This window comes from Hyperoodon ampullatus (genome assembly GCF_949752795.1).
Source record: "Hyperoodon ampullatus genome assembly, chromosome: 3".
NCBI lineage: Eukaryota > Metazoa > Chordata > Mammalia > Artiodactyla > Ziphiidae > Hyperoodon > Hyperoodon ampullatus.
The window spans coordinates 4894150-4921058 of NC_136916.1; the positions used below are offsets into that span (position 1 = coordinate 4894150).

The following is a 26909-nucleotide window of genomic DNA, read 5'->3' on the forward strand; positions in this document are numbered from 1 at the left end:
TAACTGAACATAAGGTCTTTGAGAAAATATTTAGGTAAGTTTCTTTTACGTATTTATTCTAAAGGGTACAAGGATTCATTGACAATGAAAAAAATTTTTTTAATTAGAAAATGATGAGTGAAGAATTTAAACTATAATTTTGTTATTAAATATTTAAAGAGTTATATAACAGGATGGTATATAATTGTTAATACAATCAGTAAGATGAGAAAAAGAAAACAGTAATTTTAATGTATTAAAGAAATAAAAATTTGACCAATTATACCAATGGACCTCATTTTAGAAAATAATTATATAGTTTTTGCAGTCACATGGTTTATCATATAGGACACTAATTTATCTTGTATAAACTTGAAGCTTGGGACTAAAGCTAGTTTCATGCTGAATTATACACATGTCATATATGAAAATTGTATCTATCAGAAAAGAATGTTAGGGGTCTATTAAGCATTCTAATTACAAAAATTAAGAGGTATAGAAACAAGGTCCAGAAGTTTTTAATATAAAGAAGGGAATCTCTGGGCACAGGAAAAGGTTCATCACTGAGTAGGAGAGACAGGTTAACGGTGAAGCAGGACCAGGGAGTTAGAAAAGACTGTAAAATCATGGTAAGGACATACTACATATTATTCTTACTAGGTAGGTTTAGGGCACTGATATATTGTCCATCCAACTGACTGTGGGGTTTGTTGGCTACTCAAGCTAGATAGTATATAACTGGGTTGAATTTTTCCATTCAAATGTCACTGGTTTATGGATACACAAACTTTATAAAGGAAATAAACGGAGAAGTAAAATTTGCTTCACAGAAATTCATATTATAGTTAGTTCTTTTTATAAATAATCCTATTCCCTTTAAAAAGGGACAGCTATCTTTTAAAGAAAGATTTTATGGAAGTGCAACACATACACTGGTTGCAGAACAAAATCACTGTACTCCTAACTGGTCCTTTCCTATTTCTGTCCTTGCCATGTCATCTGAAAGATGGAAAATACAGTGGTTCCTTTTCAGTGGAATTTTTTCCGTCTGCTATTTTTATACCTAATAAGTGAAAACTGCAAACTAATATAGTATCAGTTTTAAGTATTCACCATTTAAATCTTTATAAAGGTAAAGAAACCTGCATATGCATTGTAATAAGGGTAGTCTTTTTTCATTTCACCATTCTTTGACTTTTACAGGGCAAAATACATACTAGAGAATATATCATTAATTTTACATCATGAAACATATCAAAATAAAATGGGAAAAATGATACATGTGCCATTGGTAAATAGGAATTCATCAAAAGACAAAGAGAAAAATACAATATGACTTGAGACGAAGGGTATCACTTAAACTTGAGTATTCAAATTGGAATGAGAAAGAGTACAATGTTTTGACAATGTTCCTCAAAAAACAACGTATTAAAAAATTTTTAATGTAAAGTTTGAATTCAAATTTTAAAATTACTATTTGAGGGCAACGTACTCTAAACTCAGGAAAACACAACACTGGGTGAAACACCCTAAGTTGAAGATGAAGATTTAAATTTGAAGCTACCTTGCCAAAGATGGAATCATTTGTCAAAAAGAAAGCAAGTACCTGATCATAATAGTCTCAGAAAATATAAATTAAATCTTCATTTATGGTGTGACACCTGTTACTAAATCAATTCATTTACTACGATGCTCAACTCAATTTTTCAGTTGTTTAAATAACAGCACAAAACTAGGGAAATTATAAATATTTAAGGAGATTAAAATGTCAGTAGAAAACATATTACATATGGATTAAAAGAAAAGCACTCATTCAAACTACTCCTGAATAAGAAGCCAAAATAATTCCATTTAGAACTTTAGAAGAGAGAGAGCAGCCCATAAATCCAGTTTGAAAGACAAGAATAAATAAACAAACTGTTAAGCAGAGCCAGGAATCTAGATGACTTTGAAACATCCACTTACATCCATTTTAATGAAGAATTGAAGGATACACTGTATTAAAGACATATTTAAAAGACTAGCAGTGGAATAAGACAGATGAATCAAATTTTGTTATAGCCTAAATAATTACAAGAGACTTTGAAAATGTAGTGTAATTCATGTTTTCTTTCCAGTTTCAAAGCTTCTATCCATTGCCTCTATCTTTGGTGTCACTGCCACCAATAAACACAGTATACAGCTTAGAAACCTAATTACTATCTTCAACTAGGAAAAAGTAAATTAACATTATTTCTTTAAAAGTAAGATATAAAGAATGTGGTCCAACTTAATTTTGTCTCATGGTCCCACAGTATGCTGAAATATCATGCCAAAATGTAGAAGTTTAAAAGGGAACATCATCATTTCCTATAAATGCACCAAAAATTTAGCTACTGTACGCTGGTGTGATGACAGCTAGTAGTATGCAGAGGCCACACAACGACATAACATACGTGTGTTCAGCGCACAATTACTCCAAGGAAGTTTCGGTTTAATGGGAAACTGAAACACAGACAACATAATGCCTTCATGTACATATGCTACAGCGTTGTTCTCTTGCAGTTCAAAAGGACAGTGTAATTCTCTTAAATTTACACAAAACATTATGAAACATGGTAGTTGCTCATGATTAAAATAAAACAGCAATGTCAATTAAGTTAACAGTGTTAAATATATTCACATGATCACCACCGTGGTTCAAAGTGGCCGCAAGTGAAGTTACACTGCGACCTATGCACACATCTGCCACAACGGTGCTTGCCAGTTTGACTTTCTGCAGACCAGGTAATTTTAAGAGACAAATAATCTTGCACTGATTCTTTCATATTACGAAAGGAATTAGATGTTGTAAGTAGTTTCATTCCTCTGGGGGAGGGGGAGGGGAGGACCTCTAAAAAGTCAGTGCAAATTGAAGAGAGGTCACCCTTCTTGAATACTGGAACTTGCTGACCAAGATACGATTCCTATAAGCTGAGGATAAACAAATCTTAAGATATCAAAGAATCTCATGACATTGTCGTCGGCGTTTAGCAGGCATTTGCCACAAAGAGGCATCCCAGCCCTACAGCAGGGCCTTCGGAGAGTGTGGCTGCTGGGGCGGAGGCGGTTGGGGCAGCGCTGATGTGAAAGTATAGTTCGGCACCTGGGACAGGCTGCTCCCTGCGTTCTGGTATATGGTGACGTCGGGGGCGGCGGCGGCGGCAGGAGGAGGACTGTACACTGAAGCCTGGCTGGGATACGTGCCTCCTTGAACGGACGTGCCCATGGTGCTGTGCAGGGGAAAGAACACTCGGTTAGATCAATACTGATTTACCCAGCCGTTTAGAGATGAACAGGAAAGCTGTTCATGAAACAGTTACTCATTCATGCAACGCATTCAATAAATACTTAGTAAATAGCTATAACGTGCCGAACACTGTTATTTGAGGCACTGGGATATCATCAAGAAAGAAGGGGGAGAGGCTTCCCTGGTGGCGCAGTGGTTGAGAGTCCGCCTGCCGATGCAGGGGACACGGGTTCGTGCCACGGTCCAGGAAGATCTCACATGCCGCGGAGCATGGCCGCTGAGCCCGCGCGTCCGGAGCCTGTGCTCCGCAACGGGAGAGGCCACAGCAGTGAGAGGCCCGCGTACCGCAAAAAAAAAAAAAAAAGTTGTACCACCCACCCAGCTGTTCAAGGGTTAAACCCCAGCAGTTCTCTCATATCTTTGCTCCGCACTCTCTCCCCGCCGTGTCACCCACAGGCAATCACTGGCTCATCTCTACATAACCCTTTCTCACCCGTCTTGTAGTTATAGACACTCATCATCTCTTGCCTAATATACTAGGCGCCCAGCTCCTAATCTCGTCCCTATGAATCCATCAACACTATCACCACCTGAAGCTCTTTACGGGCTTTCCCAGACAAGACCCAAGCTCCTTAACACGGTACCTCGGACCATCCATTATCCTTGTCAGTAAGTCCAAGCGTCTCTCTCACTTCTCCCCCCAGGGACTTTATCCCTTTAGTAACACTGCACCACTGGTAATGCCCAACAAGCACCGCGCGTTTTCACTGCTCCCCATTTCACCCATTCCATGGGTACCATGCATTTCACAGCATGTCAGGTAAACAAAAGCATGAGAACCATGTCTTTGTTCATGACAGACAATCATTCTTACTTTTTCCTCCAGTCTTAAGAGCATATTTTTCTTGGAAATCTTCCCTGAACCCTGAGGCTCCTCAAGCACTCTGCATATACCTTTATTTGTAATTTGTGTTGTAACAACATTCTTTGTGTGTGTTTGCCTCCATTACCCCTAAGAACCTTGAGGCTCAAAAACTCCAAATCAATGGTCAACTAATATCTGCCAAGGGAGCCAAGAATACTCAATGGGGAAAGGATGGTCTCCTCCACAAACGGTGTTGGGAGAACTGGATAACCACATGCAGAGGAATGAAAAAGGTCCCCTGTCTTACACCACACACAAAAATGAACTTGAAATGGAATAAAAACTTAAATTTAAGACCTGAATGAAACTGTAAAACTCCTAGAAGAAAAGACAGGGGAAAAAGGTTGTTGAGACTGGTCTCAGCTGCGGTTTTCTGAATATACAGCAAAAACACAAGCAACAAAAGCAAAAATCAGTAAGTGGGACTACATCAAACTAAAACGCTTCTGCACAGCAAAGGAAACCATCAACAAAACGAAAAGGCAACCTATGAAATGAGAGAAAATATTTGCAAATCACATTATCTGATAAGGAGTAAATATCCAAAATACATAAAGAACTCATACAATTCAATGGCAAAAAACCTAACAATCCATCGCTTAAATAAATCATCACTTTGCTTTCTTGACCTCCCTCTCTGTCTCTGAATTCTTTCTGCCACAAGAACATACCCTGGGAACCATCCTTGTTGGAACCATCCAGGAGAATTCAAGAGGACCTTCAAGATAGCGGAGGAGTAAGATGTGGAGGTCACCTTCCTCCCCACAAATACATCAGAAATACACCTACATGTGAAACAACTCCTACAGAACACCTACTGAACGCTGGTAGAAGACCTCAGACTTCCCAAAAGGCAACCAACTCCCCACATACCTGGGTAGGGCAAAAGAAAAAAGAAAAAACAGAGACAAAAGAATAGGGACAGGACCTGCCCCGCTGGGAGGGAGCTGTGAAGGAAGAAAAGTTTCCACACATTAGGAAGCCCCTTCTCTGGTGGAGATGGGGGGTGGGGAGGGAGGAAGCTCTGGAGCCACAGAGGAGAGCGCAGCCACAGGGGTGCAGAGGGCAAAGCAGAGAGATTCCTGCACAAAGGATCGGTGCCGACCAGCACTCACCAGTCCGAGAGGCTTGTCTGCTCGGCCGCCGGGGCGGGCGGGGCTGGGAGCTGAGGCTCGGGCTTCGGTCGGAGCGCAGGGAGAGGACTGGGGTTGGCGGTGTGACACAGCATGAAGGGGGTTAGTGTGCCACGGCTGGCCGGGAGGGAGTCCGGGAAAAAGTCTGGACCTGCTGAAGAGGCAAGAGACTTTTTCTTCCCTCTTTGTTTCCTGGTGCGCAAGGAGAGGGGATTCAGAGCGCCGCTTAAAGCAGCTCCAGAGACGGGCGCGAGCCACGGCTAAAAGCGCAGACCCCAGAGACGGGCGTGGGACGACGGGGCTGCTGCTGCCGCCACCAATAAGCCTGTGTGCAAGCACAGGTCACTATCCACACCTCCCTTCCGGGGAACCTGTGCCGCCCGCCACTGCCAGGGTCCTGTGATCCAGGGACAACTTTCCTGGGAGAACACACGGCACGCCTCAGGCTGGTGCAACGTCATGCTGGCCTCTGCTGCCGCAGGCTCGCCCCGCATCTGCATCCCTCCCTCCTCCCAGCCTGAGTGAGCCAGAGCCCCGGAAGCAGCTCCTCCTTTAACCCCGTCCTGGCTGGGCAGGGAACAGACGCCCTCAGGAAACCTACAGACAGAGGTGGGGCCACATCCAAAGCTGAACCCCGGGAGCTGTGCTAACGAAGAAGAGAAAGGGAAATCTCTCCCAGCAGCCTCAGGAGCAGCAGATTAAATCTCCACGATCAACCTGATGTACCCTGCATCTGTGGAATACCTGAATAGACAACGAATCATCCCAAAATTGAGGCAATGGACTTTGGGAGAAACTGCAGGCTTGGGGTTTGCTGTATGCGACTAACTAGTTTCTGATTTATATGTTTATCTTAGTTTAGTTTTTAGTGCTTCTTATCATTGGTGGATTTGTTTATTGGTTTGGTTGCTCTCTTCCTTTTTTTTATTACTTTATTTCTTTAATTTTTTTATTTTAATAACTTTATTTATTGTAATTTTTTTCCTTCTTTCTTTTTTTTTTCTCCCTTTTCTTGTGACCCATGTGGCTGACATGGTCTTGGTGCTCCAGCCAGGTGTCAAGCCTGAGCCTCTGAGGTGGGAGAGCCAAGTTCAGGACATTGGTCCCCCAGAGACCTCCTGGCCCCACGTAATATCAACCAGTGAGAGCTCTCCCAGAGATCTCCATCTCAATGCTAAGACCCAGATCCACTCAACGACCAGCAAGCTCCAGTGCTGGACACCCCTATGCCAAACAACTAGCAAGACAGGAACACAACCCCACCCATTAGCAGAGAGGATGCCTAAAATCATACTGAGTTCACAGACACCCCAAAACACACCACCGGATGCGGTCCTCCCCACCAGAAAGACAATACCAGCCTCATCCAGCAGAACACAGGCACCAGTCCCCTCCACCAGGAAGCCTACACAAGCCACTGAACCAACCTTACCCACTAGGGGCAGACACCAAAAATAATGGGAACTATGAACCTGCAGCCTGTGAAAAGGAGACCCCAAACACAGTAAGTTAAGCAAAATGGGAAGACAGAGAAACATGCAGCAGATGAAGGAGCAAGGTATAAACCCAACCAGACCAAACAAATGAAGAGGAAGTAGGCAGTCTACCTGAAAAAGAATTCAGAGTAATGATAGTAAAGATGATCCAAAATCTTGGAAATAGAATGGAGAAAGTACAAGAAACGTTTAACAAGGATCTAGGAGAACGAAAGAGCAAAAAATGATGAATAACACAATAAATGAAATAAAAAATTCTCTAGAAGGAATCAATAGCAGAAAAACTGAGGCAGAAGAACGGAAAAGTGACCTGGAAGATAAAGTAGTGGAAATAACACTACCACAGAGCAGAATAAAGAAAAAAGACTGAAAAGAATTGAGGACAGTCTCAGAGACCTCTGGGACAACATTACATGCACCAACATTCAAATTATAGGGGTCCAAAAAGAAGAAGAGAAAAAGAAAGGGACTTAGAAAATATTTGAAAACATTATAGTTGAAAACTTCCGTAATATGGGAGAGGAAATAGTCAATCAAGTCTAGGAAGTGCAGAGAGTCCCATACAGGATAAATCCAAGGAGAAACACACCAAGACACATACTAATCAAACTATCAAAAATTAAATACAAAGAAAAAATATTAAAAGCAGCAAGGGAAAAACAACAACATACAAGGGAATCCCCATAAGGTTAACAGCTGATCTTTCAGCAGAAACTCTGCAAGCCAGAGGGAGTGGCAGGACATATTTACAGTGATAAAAGGGAAAAACCTACAACTAAGATTACTCTACCCAGAAAGGATCTCATTCAGATTCGACAGAGAAATTATAACCTTTCCAGACAAGCAAAAGAAGAGAATTCAGCACCACCAAACCAGCTTTAAAACAAATCTAAAGGAACTTCTCTAGGCAGGAAACACAAGAGAAGTAAAAGACCTACAATAACAAACCCAAAACAATTAAGAAAATGGTAATAGGAAGGAAACATATCGATAATTACCTTAAATGTAAATGGATTACATACTCCAACCAAAAGACATAGACTGGCTGAATGGATCCAAAAACAAGACCCGTATATATGCTGTCTACAAGAGACCCACTTCAGATCTAGGGACACATACAGACTGAAAGTGAGGGGATGGAAAAAGATATTCCATGCAAATGGAAATCAAAAGAAAGCTGCAGTAGCAGTTCTCGTATCAGACAAAATAGATTTTAAAATAAAGACTATTACAAGAGACAAAGAAGGACACTACATAATGATCAAGGGATCAATCCAAGAAGATATAACAATTGTAAATATTTATGCACCCAACATAGGAGCATCTCAATACATAAGGCAAATGCTAACAGCCATAAAAAGGGAAATCGACAGTAACACAATCATAGTAGGGGACTTTAACACCCCACTTTCACCAATGGACAGATCATCCAAACTGAAAATAAATAAGGAAACACAAGATTTAAATGATACATTAAACAAGATGGACTTAATTGATATTTATAGGACATTCGACCCAAAAACAACAGAATACACTTTCTTCTCAAATGCTCACAGAACATTCTCCAGGATAGAGCATAGCTTGGGTCACAAATCAAGCCTTGGTAAATTTAAGAAAAGTGAAATCGTATCAAGGATCGCTTCTGCCCACAATGCTATGAGACTAGATATCAGTTACAGGAAAAAATCTGTAAAAAATACAAACATATGGAGGCTAAACAATACACTACTAAATAACCAAGAAAACACTGAAAAAAATCAAAGAGGAAATCAAAGTATACCTAGAAACAAATGATAATGAAAACACGATGGCCCAAAACCTATGGGATGCAGCAAAAGCAGTTGTAAGAGGGATATTTATAGCAATACAATACTACCTCAAGAAACAAGAAACATCTCAAATAAACAATCTAACCTTACACCTAAAGCAATTAGAAAAGAAGAACAAAAAAACCCCAAAGTTAGCAGAAGGAAAGAAATCACAAAGATCAGATCAGAAAAAAATGTAAAACAAATGAAGAAAACGATAGCAAAGATCAATAAAACTAAAAGCTGGCTTTTGAGAAGATAAACAAAATTGATAAACCATTAGCCAGACTCACCAAGATAAAAGGGAGAAGACTCAAATCAACAGAATTAGAAATGAAAAAGGAGAAGTAACAAGTGGCACTGCAGAAATAGAAAGGATTATGAGAGCTTACTGCAAGCAACTATATGCCAATAAAACAGACAACCTGAAGGAAATAGACAAATTCTTAGAAAAGCACAACCTTCCGAGACTGAGCCAGGAAAAAAGAGAAAATATAAGCAGACCGATTACAAGCACTGAAATTGAAACTGTGATTAAAAATCTTCCAACAAACTAAAGGCCAGGACCAGATGGCTTCACAGGCGAATTCTATCAAACATTTAGAGAACAGCTAACAGCTATCCTTCTCAATCTCTTCCAAAACATAGCAGAGGGAGGAACATTCCCAAACTCATTCTACGAGGCCACCATCACCCTGATACCAAAATCAGACAAAGATGTCAAAAATAAAGAAAACGATAGGCCAATATCACTGATGAACATAGATGTGAAAATCCTCAACAAAATACTAGCAAACAGAATCCAGGAGCACATTAAAAGGATCATACACCATGATCAAGTGGGGTTTATCCCAGGAATGCAAGGGTTCTTCAATAAATGCAAATCAATCAATGTGATACACCATATTAACAAACTGAAGGATAGAAACCATATGATCATCTCAATAGATGCAGAAAAAGCTTTCGACAAAATGCAATATCCATTTATGATAAAAACTCTCCAGAGAGTAGGCATATAGGGAACGTACCTCAACATAATAAAGGCATATATGACAAACCCACAGTTAACATCGTTCTCAGTGGTGAAACACTGAAACCATTTCCACTAAGATTAGGAACAAGACAAGGTTGCCCACTCTCACCACTATTATTCAACATAGTTTTGGAAGTTTTAGCCACAGCAATCAGAGAAGAAAAAGAAATAAAAGGAATACAAACTGGAAAAGAAGAAGTAAAACTGTCACTGTTTTCAGATCAGATGATAGTATACATAGAGAATCCTAAAGATGCTACCAGAAAACTACTAGAGCTAATCAGTGAATTTGGTAGAATAGCAGAATACAAAATTAATGCACAGAAATCTCTTGCAGTGCTATACACTAATGATGAAAAATCTGAAAAGGAAATTAAGGAAACACTCCCATTTACCACTGCAACAAAAAGAATATAATACCTAGGAATAAACCTACCTAAGTAGACAAAAGACCTGTACTCAGAAAACCATAAGACATTGATGAAAGAAATTAAAGATGATACAAACAGATGGATATAGCATGTTCTTGGATTGGAAGAATCAACATTGTGAAAATGACTATACTACCCAATGCAATCTACAGATTCAATGTAATCCCTATCAAACTACCACTGGCATTTTTCACAGAACTAGAACAAAAATTTCACAATTTGTATGGAAGCACAAATGACCCCAAATAGCCAAAGCAATCTTGAGAAAGAAAAACGGAGCTGGAGAAATCAGGCTCCCTGACTTCAAACTATACTGCAAAGCTACAGTAATCAAGGCAGTATGGTACTGGCTCAAAAACAGAAATATAGATCAATGGAACAGGATAGAAAGCCCAGAGATAAACCCATGCACATATGGTCACCCTATCTTTGATAAAGGAGGCAAAAATATACAATGGAGAAAAGACAGCCTCTTCAATCAGTGGTGCTGGGAAAACTGGATACCTACCTGTAAAAGAATGAATTTAGAACACTCCCTAACACCATACACAAAAATAAACTCCAAATGGATGAAAGACCTAAATATAAGGCCGGAAACTACAAGACTCTTAGAGGAAAACACAGGCAGGACACTCTGACATAAATCATAACAAGATCCTTTTTGACCCACCTCGTAGAGAAATGGAAATAAAAACAAAAATACACAAATGGGACCTAATGAAACTGAAAAGCTTCTGCACAGGAAAGGAAACCATAACCAAGACAAAAAGACAACCCTCAGAATGGGAGAAAATATTTGCCAATGAAGCAACTGACAAAGAATTAATCTCTAAAATATACAAGCAGCTCATGCAGCTAAATATCAAAAAAACAAATAACCCAATCCAAAAATGGGCAGAAGACCTAAATAGACATTTCACCAAAGAAGATATACAGATTGCCAACAAACACATGAAAGGATGCTCAACATCACCAATCATTAGAGAAATGCAAATCAAAACTACAATGAGGTATCACCTCACACCGGTCAGAATGGCCATCATCAAAAAGTCTACAAACAATAAATGCTGGAGAGGGTGTGGAGAAAAGGGAACCCTCTTGCACTGTTGGTGGGAATGTAAATTGATACAGCCACTATGGAGAACAGTATGGAGGTTCCTTAGAAAACTAAAAATAGAATTACCATATGATCCAGCAATCTCACTCCTGGGAATATACTCTGAGAAAACCATAATTCAAAAACAGTCATGTATCACAATGTTCATTGCATCACTATTTACAATAGCCAGGACATGGAACCAACCTAAGTGTCCATTGACAAATGAATGAATAAAGAAGACGTGGGACATATATACAATGGAATATTGCTCAGCCATAAAAAGAAACGAAATTGAGTTATTTGTAGTGAGGTGGATGGACCTAGAGTCTGTCATACAGAGTGAAGTCAGAAAGAGAAAAACAAATACCATATGCTAACACATATATGTGGAACCCTGAAAAAAAAAAAAGGTTCTGAAGAACCTAGGGGCAGGACAGGAATAAAGATGCAGACGTAGTGAATAGACTTGAGGACACGGGGAGGGGGAAGGGTAAACTGGGATGAAGTGAGAGAGTAGCATGGACATATATACACTACCAAATGTAAAACAGATAGCTAGTGGGAAGCAGCCGCATAGCACGGGATATCAGCTCGGTGCTTTGTGACCACCTAGAGGGGTGGAATAGGGAGGGTGGGAGGGAGATACAAGAGGGAGGGGATATGGGGATAGATGCATACGTATAGCGGATTCACTTTGTTATACAGCAGCAACTAACATAACAATGTAAAGCAATTATACTCCAATAAAGAAAAAACCTAACAACCTGATTTTAAAAAGGGCAGAGGACCTGAATAAACATTTTTCCAAAAAAGACATACAAATGGCCAACAGGCACATGAAAAGGCGCTCAACATCACTATCCACCAGAAAAAGAAAATCAAAACCACACAGTATCACCTCACACCTGTTGGACTGGCTATGATCAAAAACACCAGAAGTAAGGACTGCTGGCGAAGATGTAGAGAAAAGAGAACACCTATGCAGTGTTGGTACAGTCAGTATGGAAAACAGTATGGAGGTTCCTCAAAAAATTAAAAATAGAGTTACTATATGATCCAGCAATGCTGCTTCTGGGCATATATCCAAAGGAACTGAAATCAGGATCTCAAAGAGATATCTGCATTCCTATGTTCATTGCAGCATTACTCACAATAGCCAAGAAACAGGAAAAGTTAAGGGTCCATCAAGGGATAAATGGGTAAAGAAGGTATGAGGCAGAGATAGAGATAAACACACACATGAATAGTATTCAGCCGTGAGAAAGAAGGAAACCTTGCCCCTGCGACGGAGAAGGACAAATACCGTATGATCTCACTTGTACCTACAACGTCAAACTCAGACACAGAAAACGTGTGTTTAACAGATGTAAAATGAAATAACTGACAAGTAAGTACCTAGCTTTGGTCACCTTAGTATCATCGTGGCCACCATCACTCAGGTAGGTCTAGAAAACTGTATCAGTACCACCTTCCCCAGTTATCAGTAATATCACCCTAGGGTGACAGAAGCCTGGAAAAGTGACCATGCTAAAACAAAAATTCTATGTAAAAGAATAAGAAATTGCCTCCTAGATACAAACTGAGGGACATGAAAAAACCTGCCTACCAAAGACGGGGGGAAAAATTCCTCCTTGACCTTGATTTGCAGTTAGAAAGCTTGAGTAAAACATGCCGTACACCTCTATCAAGTACACTTCCACCCCTAGTTCTCACTCCTTCCAATTTTGTGAGCCGACGTTTGTTTTGCCATCAGTTTTCTCACTCAAAAACACACACATGCACACTTACACACACAACTGTTCCCAATATATCTTTTTAAAAATTGCCTCAAAGCCTGTGTGAAGCCTTTTCAAGGAATTGAAACATATATCTCACTGGCCTAACACAGCCCTTGAAATTACCATCAAAACATTTACTTATCAAATATTTACTGAGTTCCTACCAGGTGTAAAACTCTGTGCTACATAGTGTGGCTCTAAAGGTGAAAGATGCCGCTCCAGCTCTCAAGATATGACAGCTTAGTGGAGATAAAGAGGACAACATGATGACACGATGTGCTGGGGGCCCGAGACAGCATCAGAGGAGGAACAGTGCTGGCGAGGTGGGAGGGCAAGACAAGCTTCTACTAAAGACGAAGCTAAGCTAAGACCTGAAGAATAAGCAGCAATTAGCCCAGTGAAGAGGGCTAAACGTTTCAAGGAAATGCTCTGCAAAAAGCACCTATTGAAATGTACTTGTGTTTCTGGAGAGGTGACATTTACAGCTACAGCACGTCAGTAGCCAGGCCCTAGAACACAGCGCGGGTCCTGCACGGCGGTCTCGCATCCAGATGGCAGAAGAGGACAGAGCAGCCCCCAGCAAACAGCGACAAGGTGCTCTGGCTCTACAGCACGTCATGGTTTAAGAACCTCCCAACAGAGGATCTCACTTACAAGGATAATTCCTCAAGGCTCTGAATTAAGAATGGATCCCAAGTAATCTTCAGTAACGAGACATCCAGGGCAGTATGTGACATGGTAACAGAGGACTAGCTGGGACAGAGGTGGCACTTCTGGCTAATACTAAAGTATCTGAGAGGTTCCTATATATACTACTCGAGTACACTGGCTAACTTCTCAGCAATACCAACCTCTACTCACTTTATCTAATTTTAAAGCAGCATGTTACTTTCCTAACAGTTGCTCCCTACCTATTTCTATGTAAGGGTATTCGCTTTTTTTTTTTTTTTGCGGTACGCAGGCCTCTCACTGCTGTGGCCTCTCCCGTTGCGGAGCACAGGCTCCAGACGCGCAGGCTCAGCGGCCATGGCTCACGGGCCCAGCTGCTCCGCGGCATGTGGGATCTTCCCAGACCAGGGCACGAACCCGTGTCCCCAGCATCGGCAGGCGGACTCTCAACCACCGCGCCACCAGGGAAGCCTGGGTATTCGCTTTTTACCAAACTGAGACTTAAAAAAAAAAAAAGAAAAGAAAAAGAAGTCCTTGGACAAACAGAGTTAGACCTAACTTTTTTCCTAAGCTATATAACCCAGTAGGGAGCGCTGTTTTCTCGTTGCTGCTGTTTGATGCCTGTAACAGGCTTCCGCAACACCATCCATCTTAAGGTCACTTCAGAATACGAGAAGTGACCACAAAATCATGTTTGACAATCCCCAAGCATCCCTAGAGTGTGACTCTTTGGAGGATGAACAGTACAATAGTAAGGGCAATATAGGAGCATTCTGGGCAATTCCAACATTGATGGAAAGGTCCCTAGAAATTGTACCTGTGCCACCAAGAAACTTCTGTTGTGAGTCAGAACATCATGACCTCTGGAGTTACACACTACTGAATTCTTAAGCCTACCTATTCGATTCAAAGTGATGACTTCAGCTTAGATGCCCACTGAAGTAGAAAAGGCATTTATAAATTATGAATAATATAATGTATAAATATAATCATTTACATGATAGGGGTATTCTAAGTAAATGACCAGAACAATGGGCCTGTCATTTCATATTCAGCTACTTGCCCCATGAACCACAGGGGCGTACAGCTTCTTGTACTGTCTCTTTTCATGTGGTTTTTCATGCTGTGATATATACTAAATTCCCACACAGGGTAAAAAGAAGGGAATATTTGTCTTTAAGAGACAGCCCAGAACTATAAATTCTAAAATAATAACCACAGGAACATTCAGCTTTTATGTGAAATTTGTGTAAAGCATTAAATTATAGTTATCAAAATAAATTTAAGTTACATTGAAGTTCTTAACAAATATTATCACAGACTCAGATAAAAACAAAAGAAATCATGATAGGAAGGAATATAAAAAACACAAAGCTAAAACCAGAATGCAGCAGTTCAAGGACTCAGCAGGACAGAGGGCTGGCACGCTGGCTAGGACTGCAGCCCTGCAGGGGGTCCTACAGAACCCACCTGCCACCACAGACGGGGCTGACCGTCTGGCATCAGTGATGACACCTACCCTGGATTTTTTTTTTTTTTTTTGCGGTACGCAGGCCTCTCACTGTTGTGGCCTCTCCCGCTGCAGAGCACAGGCTCCGGACGCGCAGGCTCAGCGGCCATGGCTCATGGGCCCAGCTGCTCCGTGGCATGTGGGATCCTCCCAGACTGGGGCACAAACCCGCGTCCCCTGCATCGGCAGGCGGACTCTCAACCACTGCGCCACCAGGGAAGCCCTACCCTGGATTTTTCTTATCCATTTTTTATGATTACAGACAACCAAGGGCACCTGAGAGTTCTAACAGCGCTAAACACAAACAAGAGCCAATGATCACATTACTTGGGGTAGGAAGCCTGAGCCTGCTGACTGGGAAGGGCGGGGCTGGCAGGCAGCACGGCTCCTTGGCTGAGAGAAGACAGCTGCTCGGGGGGAAGGCTGTAGCTCGGGGGCTGGCTCAGCTGTGCGCTCCCTGCGACCAGGTAAGCACCGCTTTGAGGAGGGCCCGGGTACACCTAGGACAGTCAGAGACAAAACACATTAGGGCCCCTCGGATTTCAACAGGCATGCGTTCACTGACAAAAGCACAACAATTACATCTCTGAAATGGTTTTCTGAGTTCCTTCTGGTGACAGGCATTTTATTTTATTTTTTTATGTAGATTTTATTTATTTATTTATTTATTTATTTTTAATTGGGGTACAGTTGCTTTACGACAGGCGTTTTAAAAAGTGCTTTTCAGTGAAGTGGGCTTCTGATGATTTTTGTTTTTAGGGAAACATTAGCTAAACTCATGTCTGTCTCCATACAGAAGCAGTAAAGAAACTTACCTTGAAATTTTATACTAATATAATCCCTCTTACTACGTTGATACTGTATCTCCCTAAAAGGAACCCTCAAATGCTGAAGAAGTGTCTTTGAATTCACTGCATTACAGCAACAGTCTGCATTTGTTTCTAGGCATCTACACAGAGATATATCTCCAAAGTTACAGCTTACTGAACATAGAGCAAGCTATCCTCCTAAAGCAAGGTCAGCAGACTTCTTTGTCCAGGGCCCAGACAGTAAACGGGGCGGGCTTTGTGGGCCATGTGCGCTCTGTTGAAACTACTGGGCTCTGCCCATAGAGAAAGCAGCCAGCAACGATGGAGAAACTAATGAGAACGGCTGTGTTCCGGTAAAAATTTATTTTAAAAAAGAGGTGGGAGGCTGGACTTTGCCCTTGGGCCACTGTTTGCGTACCCCTGCACCTAAAAACTATACTTGTTGTAAGCTAAAGAGATTAGTCTTAAGTGTCCCCTGAATCTTAAACACACACAATATTCTAATTTTCTGTAGTATATCCATTAGATCCTTCCGTTTCACATGTTTGAAAACAGAACTCCACTGTCCAGAGAGTGAGACTTGTAGCAGCTGTTAGCACAGTAACACACTCATCAGGAAACAAAACAACAATCATCTGAAGGCTGTGTTAAGCCACATGAGACTCACTACACACAGAATCCAAAAGGTCTTCATTATGGACGCGGCTAGTCCAGTCCTCACAAATACAATTGTTTGTACTTTGCAAATTGAACGTGAAGAGTTTCTCTTCGTCTGCTGGCTCACACTATCATCGAGACTCATGGGTAGGTGTCATCCAGCCCCATGTTTCTCAGGCCTGGCTGCTCTTCTCCAGGGTGCTGGCCCCTCATTCCAGAAGTGGACTGCGTCCAAAAAAAATTCATCTGCACAAAGTTTATGCTACCCTACGTGGATAAAATGCTGTGTCTGGCTAACTACTCCCTATACCCTGAACTTAGTGAGTTTGTGGGAAATGGGCTCTTGAAATAGTTGCTGGGCATGACGAGAGGAAAAAGGGCTCTCTGTTGCATTACACATGTTCTCATGTAAAGGAATGGAAAAAATCCAGATTAAAGAAAGTCACTATAAAACTGAAAATGGTAGATACTCAAAAGAATTTAGTAATAATTAGGAATTTTACTCAGACAAAAATTGTAGTTCTTAACCAGATAATTAGATATGAAGCTTTAAAAATATACAGATGTTTGGGCCTCATGCCTGGATTCAATAGGTCTGGGTAGAGTCAAAGTATCTGCTTTTTGTTTTTTTTTTAAAGCTTGACAGTGATTGATGTGCACCTCTGCAGAAAAATAATATTTTAGAACAAGAACTATTAGCTAGCATACCACACATTGTATTTGTCAAGTGAAAAAAATCTTTTTAACTTTATTTTTACTCCAAACATCACTTTTAGAAAGTTTCACGTTTTACAAAAACACAGCTATTCCAAATAATCTCAAATATATTTGAGAATTTAAAATGAAATACTTGTATTTTTAAAAGCTTACCTGAGAACCAGAAACACCAGATGACTGAATATAATACTGCTGATTCTGTAATTTTGCATACATGGAATACATTGGATCTTCATTCATTAACTTGGTATACAAGGACAGGGCCTCCATCACTTTAACATTGAGTTCTGAGAGTTCCGAATGTTTTCTGAAATATTATACAATAATGTGACACATAACTGCTATTTAAATGATATAATGTTCTAAATAACAAGATGCATCAAAATAGCAAAAATGGCAAAGAGTGGTATAAGTAGACATTATTAAAAATTTAACCTTGTAACGAAAAAAAAAATCCTATAGTTTAGCTCCAAGGCAACCAAAACTGTTTCAGATTTAGGTGCTGTGCTGGAAGGACTCTAGCTTATTGTACTTGACTTTACCTCAAAATATCCAGGTTTCCCTCATTAATAACAGATGGGTCATGTGTGGCCCCTTATGATGCCACTTACAGCAAATATGATTATAATAGTTAACCCTTATTTTTAAAACAGACTAACATAGTGAAAGTCAAATAAATCCTCACTTAAAAGCGGGAGTGGGGGCAGATGGGTCTAATTTTAATTCCCACATGAAGTAGAAAACAAGTGAATGAGAACTGGCATATCTTTAAAATGAAAATAAAATAAAATACAAGGCAGCTCTATTCCAATATGCAGTTTAGAGAGATCTGTGGGGAAGAAGGTACACAATACAGATGGAGCGCATGTTCTTTTACCTGTCAATATCTTCCAGCTTCTCATCAATGAGAGGTCCCATCTGGTGACACATGGCTAAGATGACCAGATTTAAAGAAATATAAGAAAATGCAGCAAAAGAAAGCAACTCTCTGATGGATATTCATGTAGTTTAAGGAATAAAAGATCTAATTTGGAATAATAAAAATGCTATTAATTAATTTTAGCCCACAGAATCCAAGACTGACTTTCCTAGCTATTTATAAAATCAATACTTTAGATTGATTGTATTGATCTCAGGAATTTTTAATACCAATTTTCATTTTACAACATTTTAAACGTTGAATAAAATATTTAATTTGGGTAGAAAAGTATAAGAATTTGAGTTCTACCAAAGGTTTAATTAAACTGCATATAAACGTGAGACTGGTCACAGAAGAGTCAGAAATGTTAACATTGTTTATATCATTTTCAATTTTATTTAAATATAAAACCACTCTGTAACAGAACACTATATTTAATCCTAATTATTCTTTATTTGCAAGGGAAATGGAAAACAAAGTTTACCTTCAAGATGAAGTAACTCTGGAAGATCTGGTTGATCATCACTGGGATCTGTACTTTGCAACATCTGTAGCAATTGGTCCATTTTATCCTACAGGAATTAAACAGTTACTATAAAAAGTAACAAACCATTATGCAACAATACCTTCTCACTTCATTAGTTAGATAGTGGCTAATCCTGTAATGCACAGATATGAAGACTTCAATTTCGCTTCTATGTATTTACTGTCCGTGTATTCTCTTTACTATCATGTGAAGTCAGAGCCCTTTTGAAACGGCTACCAGAAATTCTCCTAGATGAGAAGAAATAGAGCAACATTTAAACTTACAGCATGTGAATTCTTTAATCTCTTAAGTCATGCGAGTGGACTTCTGTGTCACTTTGTTTAGGGGCAGCTGTAGTCTTGCCATGCTGACAGGTGTAACCTCTCTCTCAAGCTGGCAGTACTTGTGACTAACAGCTCCGTTACTACTTCTCTACCAGGGAGAATACAGCAGCTGTTTCAGTTAAGGCACAGCTCAGCTCTGGTACAGCTGTTCTTCTAAGTAGCACCAGAAGGATTTACTCTACATTCTTTTTCCACCAATGCTTCACTTTGTCATCAAAAAAAAGGAGGAAGATTTGTGGCTTCTCTATTCTCCTATGTGAAAGGCTGGAAGGCATCTCAAAGCAATGACTCAGATCTATTTCAGAATCTTTTGCTGTAAGACCAACAGAACTAATGAAGGCATCATTACATAAATACATTTATACATTATATTAGTAGAGATGTATCTATACGTAAGTTTTAAAAAACCAAAATATAGATCTCATGTACCAAAGAATATTACTGTAATAATTACAAACTTTTCTCCATTCATGGTTTTTACATGGTTATGCTACTAAGTATAGTTAGTTAGGTAAATAATTTAAAGACTACCAATTCTAAGCAAAGTAGTTATTTATACCAAAACAAAACTCTATACTCTGTACAGAAGGATAACCGTTTGAGAGATGAATTAATCACTAGAGAGTGAAAACGACACATGTATATTAAAACACTCTTCTGAAGTCAAAAGAATTCCATATTTAGAAATGGATATTATTTTTCAACGTAAAAGATTCACAATTTTCATTTTAAGTAGTCTAAAAAAGAAGGCACGTGTCAGAAAAGTTTGCCTACAGCCAAAAAAAGAAGGGGAGGGGAGTAAAATGAGAGTGAGAGTCAACTAACACATGGATAACTTCTCTTCTCTTTGTTTACAGAATTCTACAACCTATTTGAAATCATCTACTGTCAGAGAAATGAGGTTTCTAGATAGACCGCTAGCATGCATTTTCCGATGGAATGCTATAGCCAAACCTAACTTTCCCTGACTCCAGTACATTCTCTGGGGGCTCTCAGCACAGCTTCTACAACCTGTTTTGCTAAAACAGCGCTCTTCAAAGTTTCTGCTTCTGGATTCCCTAAAAAAAGGCTAAAAACCTACAAATCCCCTCACATAGTTTAAAGATGACATCTCATTTTTCATCATTAGTTTAAAATGTTACAAAGAATTTAATTTCCAGAGCATTTAAAAATAAAAGTCACACACAACCTAGAGGGGTGGGATGGGGAGGGTGGGAGGGAGGCTCAAGAGGGAGGAGATATGGGAATATATGTATATGTATAGCTGATTCGCTTTGTTGTACAGCAGAAACTAACATAACACTGTAAAGCAATTATAATCTGATAAAGATGTAAAAAAAAGTCACACATTCTTTTGAATATACCCAAAAAGTCTCATTATAATAGTGTTTGTAATAGCAAAAACAACACAAAGAACTGAAAACAACCTAACCGTCCAACAACAGAATAATGAAGTCATGATAACTCCATTCTATGGAATATTAAGCAGGAATTAAAATAATGAGGTACAACTATAAGTACTGACATGGTAAGAATGGGACTAGGGAGGAACTTTCCAGGAGAATCTTTGCTTCATCTGTATTGTTTGAAGTTGTATAACAACAAAACACATGCATTAATCAAGTACTGATTTTTTTTAAATAAGAGAAGAAAACCATTGCAACTTCAGTAGTGAAAGCATGATGCTCTCAGGCAGGAAATCACTCACTTCATCAATGTAGGCTTGTTCCGGCTCTGGTTCTATCGTTTCTACCTGAACATCGTCACTAAACTGTACCGTCTTCTTCTCCGTTTTAACTGTAAAACATGTAACATTTATCGTTTCCTTATAAATTTAAAATTTTAGTTAAAAGCACTTTAAGGAGAGAACTTGGATTTTTCTTGTATTCCCTTCAATCTGAGAAACTCAGTTTAAGGGAAAATTCGGTTGCAGATTTAGGCAACCATGACAGACCATGACATTATGAAATTCTGTGAAGACTTCTTAATTTTTTCTTCTAAAGATTTTATGTTTTCCATAACAGATACTTCACTAAAAATAAGAACTATATTTCTGGAACAAAGATTAATCACCTATTACATATGAGAGTTTAGTAAACTGCTTAACAGAAAGCAAAGTTTTACAATGGCATAAATGAATTCTGCTATTGAAAATAAATCCTCTTTTCAAATTACCAGTCCTTTCAAAGAAAAATCTCCACTTTCCCACAGGCCACGCTCTTTCAATGTAATGAATTGGGAAGTTAGCTATATATTCCCCTCACGCCACTCAGTCTTTTTTTTTTTTTAACTAAGGGAATGACATCCAGGCCAGTGGAGAGCTTTACAAGTGGCCTTGGCAGGGATCTGAATTTTCCACTAAATCAGTCTGTATTTTTTAGTTACATTATTCTTGCAATTGAAAAGGTGGTTATTAAGGGATCTGCAAACCAGAAGCACGTATTTCTCCTGCTCAACAAAGCAATCTTTAAAAAGATTCAATGTAACATTAACCAGCAGATATAAGGTTATGATTAACATAGTAATTAATCTTATCCAAAGTAATACTGAGAAACACATCCAGCTTTAAAGGAATGAACTTCCTTTTTGGATTTTTTCATCCTGATATCAATGTAGTCAATCAGTATTCATAAAAATTAAGAATCAGGGGGATGGGAAAGGGGCAGAATTAAGGAAGGGAAATAATATTAATTAAACTATTAAATATGCTTAATGGAATATTGCATTTCCCCCAATGAATCTCCAATACAATCCTATGAGATATGCCCATCTTGTAAATGAGGTTAGCAGTGGCTTAGAAAGATTAAAAACGCTTGCGTAGGAGAAAGCTAATAAATGGCAAAGCCTGGATTTGAATGCCAATCATTCTAGCTCTATTAGCCCACACTACTGGAATCTGGCCTGTGATTTTACTCTGAGAACAAGAAGTCATATCACTTATGTATTCTATGCTATAGAATATAAATGGAAAATAGTTTAATTTCCAATATAAGGAATATATTCATCCCACACAAGTCACCATAAAGTAAAATTCTACATACAAAACCAGTTTCAGCTGATTTCACTTTCCCATGGAAGAAAAAGAGCCATATGCTACACATATTTTTGCTTTTTATATCTTGAGCTATTAACAAGTAGAAAGCTGGGACAGCACTGCATTGGCTGCTACCCATAAGAAAACACATGGTAGACTTCACATCCTAACAGCTGACCATGCACAAGTTTGCAGTGCTTTTTCTCTCAGGGACTAATACTATTACTTTGTATGTATGTGTATCTTTGTGTGTATATTATGTGTATGTGTGTATAAATAATATTTTACACACACACAGATGTGTTTATGCATATACATATATAAAGGACAGTGCTTGCACGAAATCTTACTGCCTGTCCAAAACGAAAACAAGCTAAGTAGGTCAGGCACTTCTAATTGACAAATTCAGTGAAATGAGCTTCTGTTTCCTCATAAAGAACCATGCTACAAGGATCTTGCTAACACTCATTTTCCAAGCTTGAGAACTGTAACTGCACTGTATAAGCTCTGATGCTCTGGTTTCTCTTTTACATGGTCCAGAGTGAAACACATGAAAATAACTAGAATATTCATTTTAAGGCTACATTTCTATGTAATGGGAAAAAAAAGATGAGATGGCTACTTTATCTACCTGAGATCTTGGATCTCCTCTTGAATGGAAGTCCAAGACAATTCCATCCTTTCCAACAGCTATTTCAAGATTAAAAAAAAAACAAAAACCCAAACCCCAAAATCAAGCAAAATCCCCCCCCACCATCAGCCCAGATTAAAAAGTTAGCACATTATGCACTGCCATCTAAACAAGGTTCCACAGGACGTTTTCTGAGTTTACCAAAGAGAACTTTATTAAAGGAATGGGTATCACAATCTGTCTCTATAAAAGTGACACAAGACACCCCAACAATAATTAGGAGAGGGCATTACTTTACCAAAGATCTGTAACATCTAGTCTGTTATTAAAGCCCTCTCTTGAAAGAGAAGCATTTTTATGTTTTCAAAGAAAAGTGTATCTTTACTGTTAATACACAGGCACTTACTCTTCATTTATTGTATAAACATTTATATAGTCTGTATTCTGGATAAGATTCAGTACCAAGAACTGTTGGAAATAAAAAGACAACTGAGACAAAGATCTTTTCTTAAAATTCCTGTAAACCAAAAATGACCAAAGCAGATCGTGATTTATAACTTTCTTTGATCTCTTCTACCTGGCATTATAGAAAGATGAAATATTTTGCCAAGATAACTGTAGCTTACCAACTTACATACAAAAAAACACTTAAAATTCTAACCATTTCAGTCGCTACAGAAATCTTTCTAGATTAGAACATATTTCTGTTTCCTTAAAAAGAGGAAGGTTGTGACTTAATCTTGATGCCACAAACTCATCATTATGAAGATTCATTACAGTATTGCCTAGAAATACAGTGAACTGCCTACCAACATTTCGATAGACTACTGGCAGTTACATGTCCTGCAATGATTACGCCTGCCAGTAATATCACTTTTCCTCCTTCACCCCACTTTCTAGTCTGTTTCTCCTAGTCAGCAAAGGTTTGAAACTCAAAAAATTATTGACGTGATTCGTTATGGCTCCTTCTGAATATCTGACATGGTGGCTTAGGAAAGCCATTAAGTTGCTAAGAGGCCACTGCTTCCAAATTTGCGGCTGGACACTAGTGAAATGAGCTAACCTTTAAATAGGAAGAACTCTCTATAAGGTTACACTGCATTTGTCACCCTTTGATCAACTGATGATACCAAAAATACATAATGCATAAATTCTATAACACTTCTTAATCTGCATTTTTACAATGACATATATATACATACATACATACATATATATATGTGTATATATATATGTTTTTTTTTCCTTAAAGAAAAGTCTATAGTCTGTCTTAAGACAATCTTGGTAGACAGATGATTTCAATTCTTAGATGATTAGATGACTCCTCATAAATAATCTGACTGGGGAGCTGCATTTTTAATAAACACCTTGGAGGCACTAACTTTTGAGTCTCTGCTCCAGAAAGCTGAATTTTAGAGAGAATTGTGGATTATCATACATTGACAGGCTGGAAAATACTTACTCATTTCTGGTTCAGCAGTGAGATCCGCAGTCACAAAATTAGAGGGGAATAACCCCATGCCTTGATGGGTTTCACCCTTCCACCAGTTGGGGTCACTAAGAGAAAAAAGAAAGAATGCTTTACTATAACAAAGAATTTTTATTTCTATGTATCTTTACCTTTTATAGTGTTTAACCTATATTATTACCAGATCTGAAGCTCACAACAGTCCAATGGAGGAAGTGGATGTATCATTATTACAAATTAGAGATGAGGCCTCAGAGAAGATAAGACACTATTAAACACACAGTTCTTTCTCATATTCTGGAAGGCTGGCGAACGCTTCGAGGATCTAGTACAAGGCTCTGAACTCTCTCCCTCAAACAGAGGTCCCCACACTTGAAAACTGTCAACTTCAAATGGTTCATAGGCTCCCGCGTGAGAATCCTTTATAATAAGATAGACGGTAGGCTCTGAATCCAGACCTCCATTCCTAATCAGTGCTCTTTCTAGCACACATTAGGAAACTTTCCCCCCCACAAGAGAACACACATGACAGTAACACGATTTACAGCACAAAATGTTCACAAGGAACACACTCCCGGGTGCGCACCCATGCTAACCACTGGATCCCCAGCACCTAGGATAAGGAAAGCTAGCAAGTGCTCAATAAATACTTTTTGAATGAATGAACGATCAAGGCTTTGTGCAACTTCCAGCTAACCGGCTCAAACTTTACTTCATTTTCTTCCATTCAAGAAAACATATTAGTATGTAAGGGTGATACTATAAGAATAATCTTAAATGTATTTGAATTGATCTTTAAAAACCACATGCAGGGACTTCCCTGGTGGCACAGTGGATAAGACTCCATGCTCCCAATGCAGGGGGCCCAGGTTCAATCCCTGGTCAGGGAACTAGATTCCACACGCATGCCACAACCAAGAGTTCACACACCGCAACTATGGAGCCCATGTGCTGCAACTAAGAAGGCCTGGAGCCACAACTAAGGAGCCCAGGTGCTGCAACTAAGGAGCCAGTGAGCCACATTGAGGAGCCCACCTGCTGCAACTAAGACCCGGTGCGACCAAATAAATAAATCCATAAATATTAAAACGAAACAAACAAAAAAACCTAGTGCGTTTATCTGACCTCAAAAATAAAGATTTAGGCTTCCCTGGTGGCGCAGCAGTTAAGAATCCACCTGCCAAGGCAGGGGAGACAGGTTCGAGCCCTGGTCTGGGAAGATCCCACATGCTGCAGAGCAACTAAGCCCGTGCGCCACAAGTACTGAGCCCGCGTGCCACAATTACTGAAGCCTGCGCACCTAGAGCCTGTGCTCCGCAACAAGAGAAGCCACCGCAATGAGAAGCCCGCGTACTGCAACGAAGAGCAGTCCCTGCTCGCCACAACTAGAGAAAGCCCGCATGCAGCAACAAAGACCCAATGCAGCCAAAAATAAATAAATTAAATAAATTAAAATTTATTTAAAAAAAAACCTGCCAGGTCAGCTCTCCCTTTAAAAAAAATAAAGATTTTAAAAAAAAACCACTTGCAAATTTTAGCACTTCATTATGAGTAATAATCATCAGTAACAACTAATTTTCAAGTAAACATAAAGCTGTAGTAAAAAAACAGATGCACTGTATCACCTCCCCTATGATATAATGTATATAACACCATGTAAAATGAATATGTTCCACACTGATATACTATTCTGTGCAAATAAATTAATTCAATATATTATGTATTTCTTATAAATTCCATATATATACATATATATATATATTTGGTGTATTTTCTAAAATCTTAACCTTTTTTTTTTTTTTTTTTACTAATTTAACAATCTATAAGATGGAACCAAAAATGAATAGAGTAAACTAGGCCTCCAAGACATATAAAACCCATTTAAATGATAGATGAGGAAAAATTAAGCTACAAAATATGAATCCACACAGTATGACACAAGCAAAGCAACGGACTGTCCTACAGAAAAACTACCTGCGTCAGTATTTGATTTTATTACGTTTGATAAGGCATTCAGCAAGAATAATATGAAACACAGAATATGTTATATATTTTCAAATGAATGTTCAACTTAATAGTAACCATCACCTGTCATCAAGAACTGTAATAATTTCTCCAGCTTTAAAAGTAAGTTCGTTATCTTCAGCAGCTTCAAAGTCGTATATAGCGCGAACTTTCCGGCCTTCGTGTTGGTGGTTAGTTAAGAGATTAGATGTGCTCGGATACAAACTGGAAAGGGTGGTTGACTGCTGCCTTTGTTCCTTCAGCGACAACTCAATGGCTGGAAAATAATGGGTTTAAAAAGACCCAAAATGTTAATATACCCAGCAATCCTAAGAGGTACAAAAAGATATCTGAAGGTAAAAAGTATTCTTCTTCTATCCTGATATAATATATTGAACAAAAATAATGTCATCAATCTTATTCATTCATTCACACTGAGAGCTTAAAAAATAAATAAACTAAAAAAAAAAAAAAAACAACTGAACAGCATGATGACTATTTTTACTGAACAGGTACAATTTTAAATATTCTGGGTAATAAAAAGATATAAACTCAAATCAATTTTGTTTAATTTAGCTGCAGATATTTTATATTTTCTTTCATCTTTTCAATGTATTTCTATAGCTTAAGTTTACCAAATAATAATCAAAATCACTTGGGAAGTCCAAAGT

General features: G+C 38.9%; 1 protein-coding gene across 2 annotated transcripts in view; it reads right to left on the reverse strand.

Moving 5' to 3' along the window:
- Positions 1–2435: 2435 nt before the first annotated feature.
- STAM (signal transducing adaptor molecule) overlaps positions 2436–26909 on the reverse strand; it is a gene marked incomplete at its 5' end in the record, with an annotated part of 66419 nt that continues 41945 nt past the window's right edge. For both annotated transcript variants that reach the window (XM_079699615.1, XM_079699614.1), the window contains 8 exons: positions 2436–3230; positions 15457–15629; positions 17466–17619; positions 18190–18244; positions 18716–18803; positions 20810–20898; positions 24229–24323; positions 26323–26515. In XM_079699615.1, coding sequence (XP_079555741.1) covers positions 3023–3230; positions 15457–15629; positions 17466–17619; positions 18190–18244; positions 18716–18803; positions 20810–20898; positions 24229–24323; positions 26323–26515 — 1055 coding nt within the window. In that variant the 3' untranslated portion in view covers positions 2436–3022. The remainder of the gene's footprint in view (positions 3231–15456; positions 15630–17465; positions 17620–18189; positions 18245–18715; positions 18804–20809; positions 20899–24228; positions 24324–26322; positions 26516–26909) is intronic.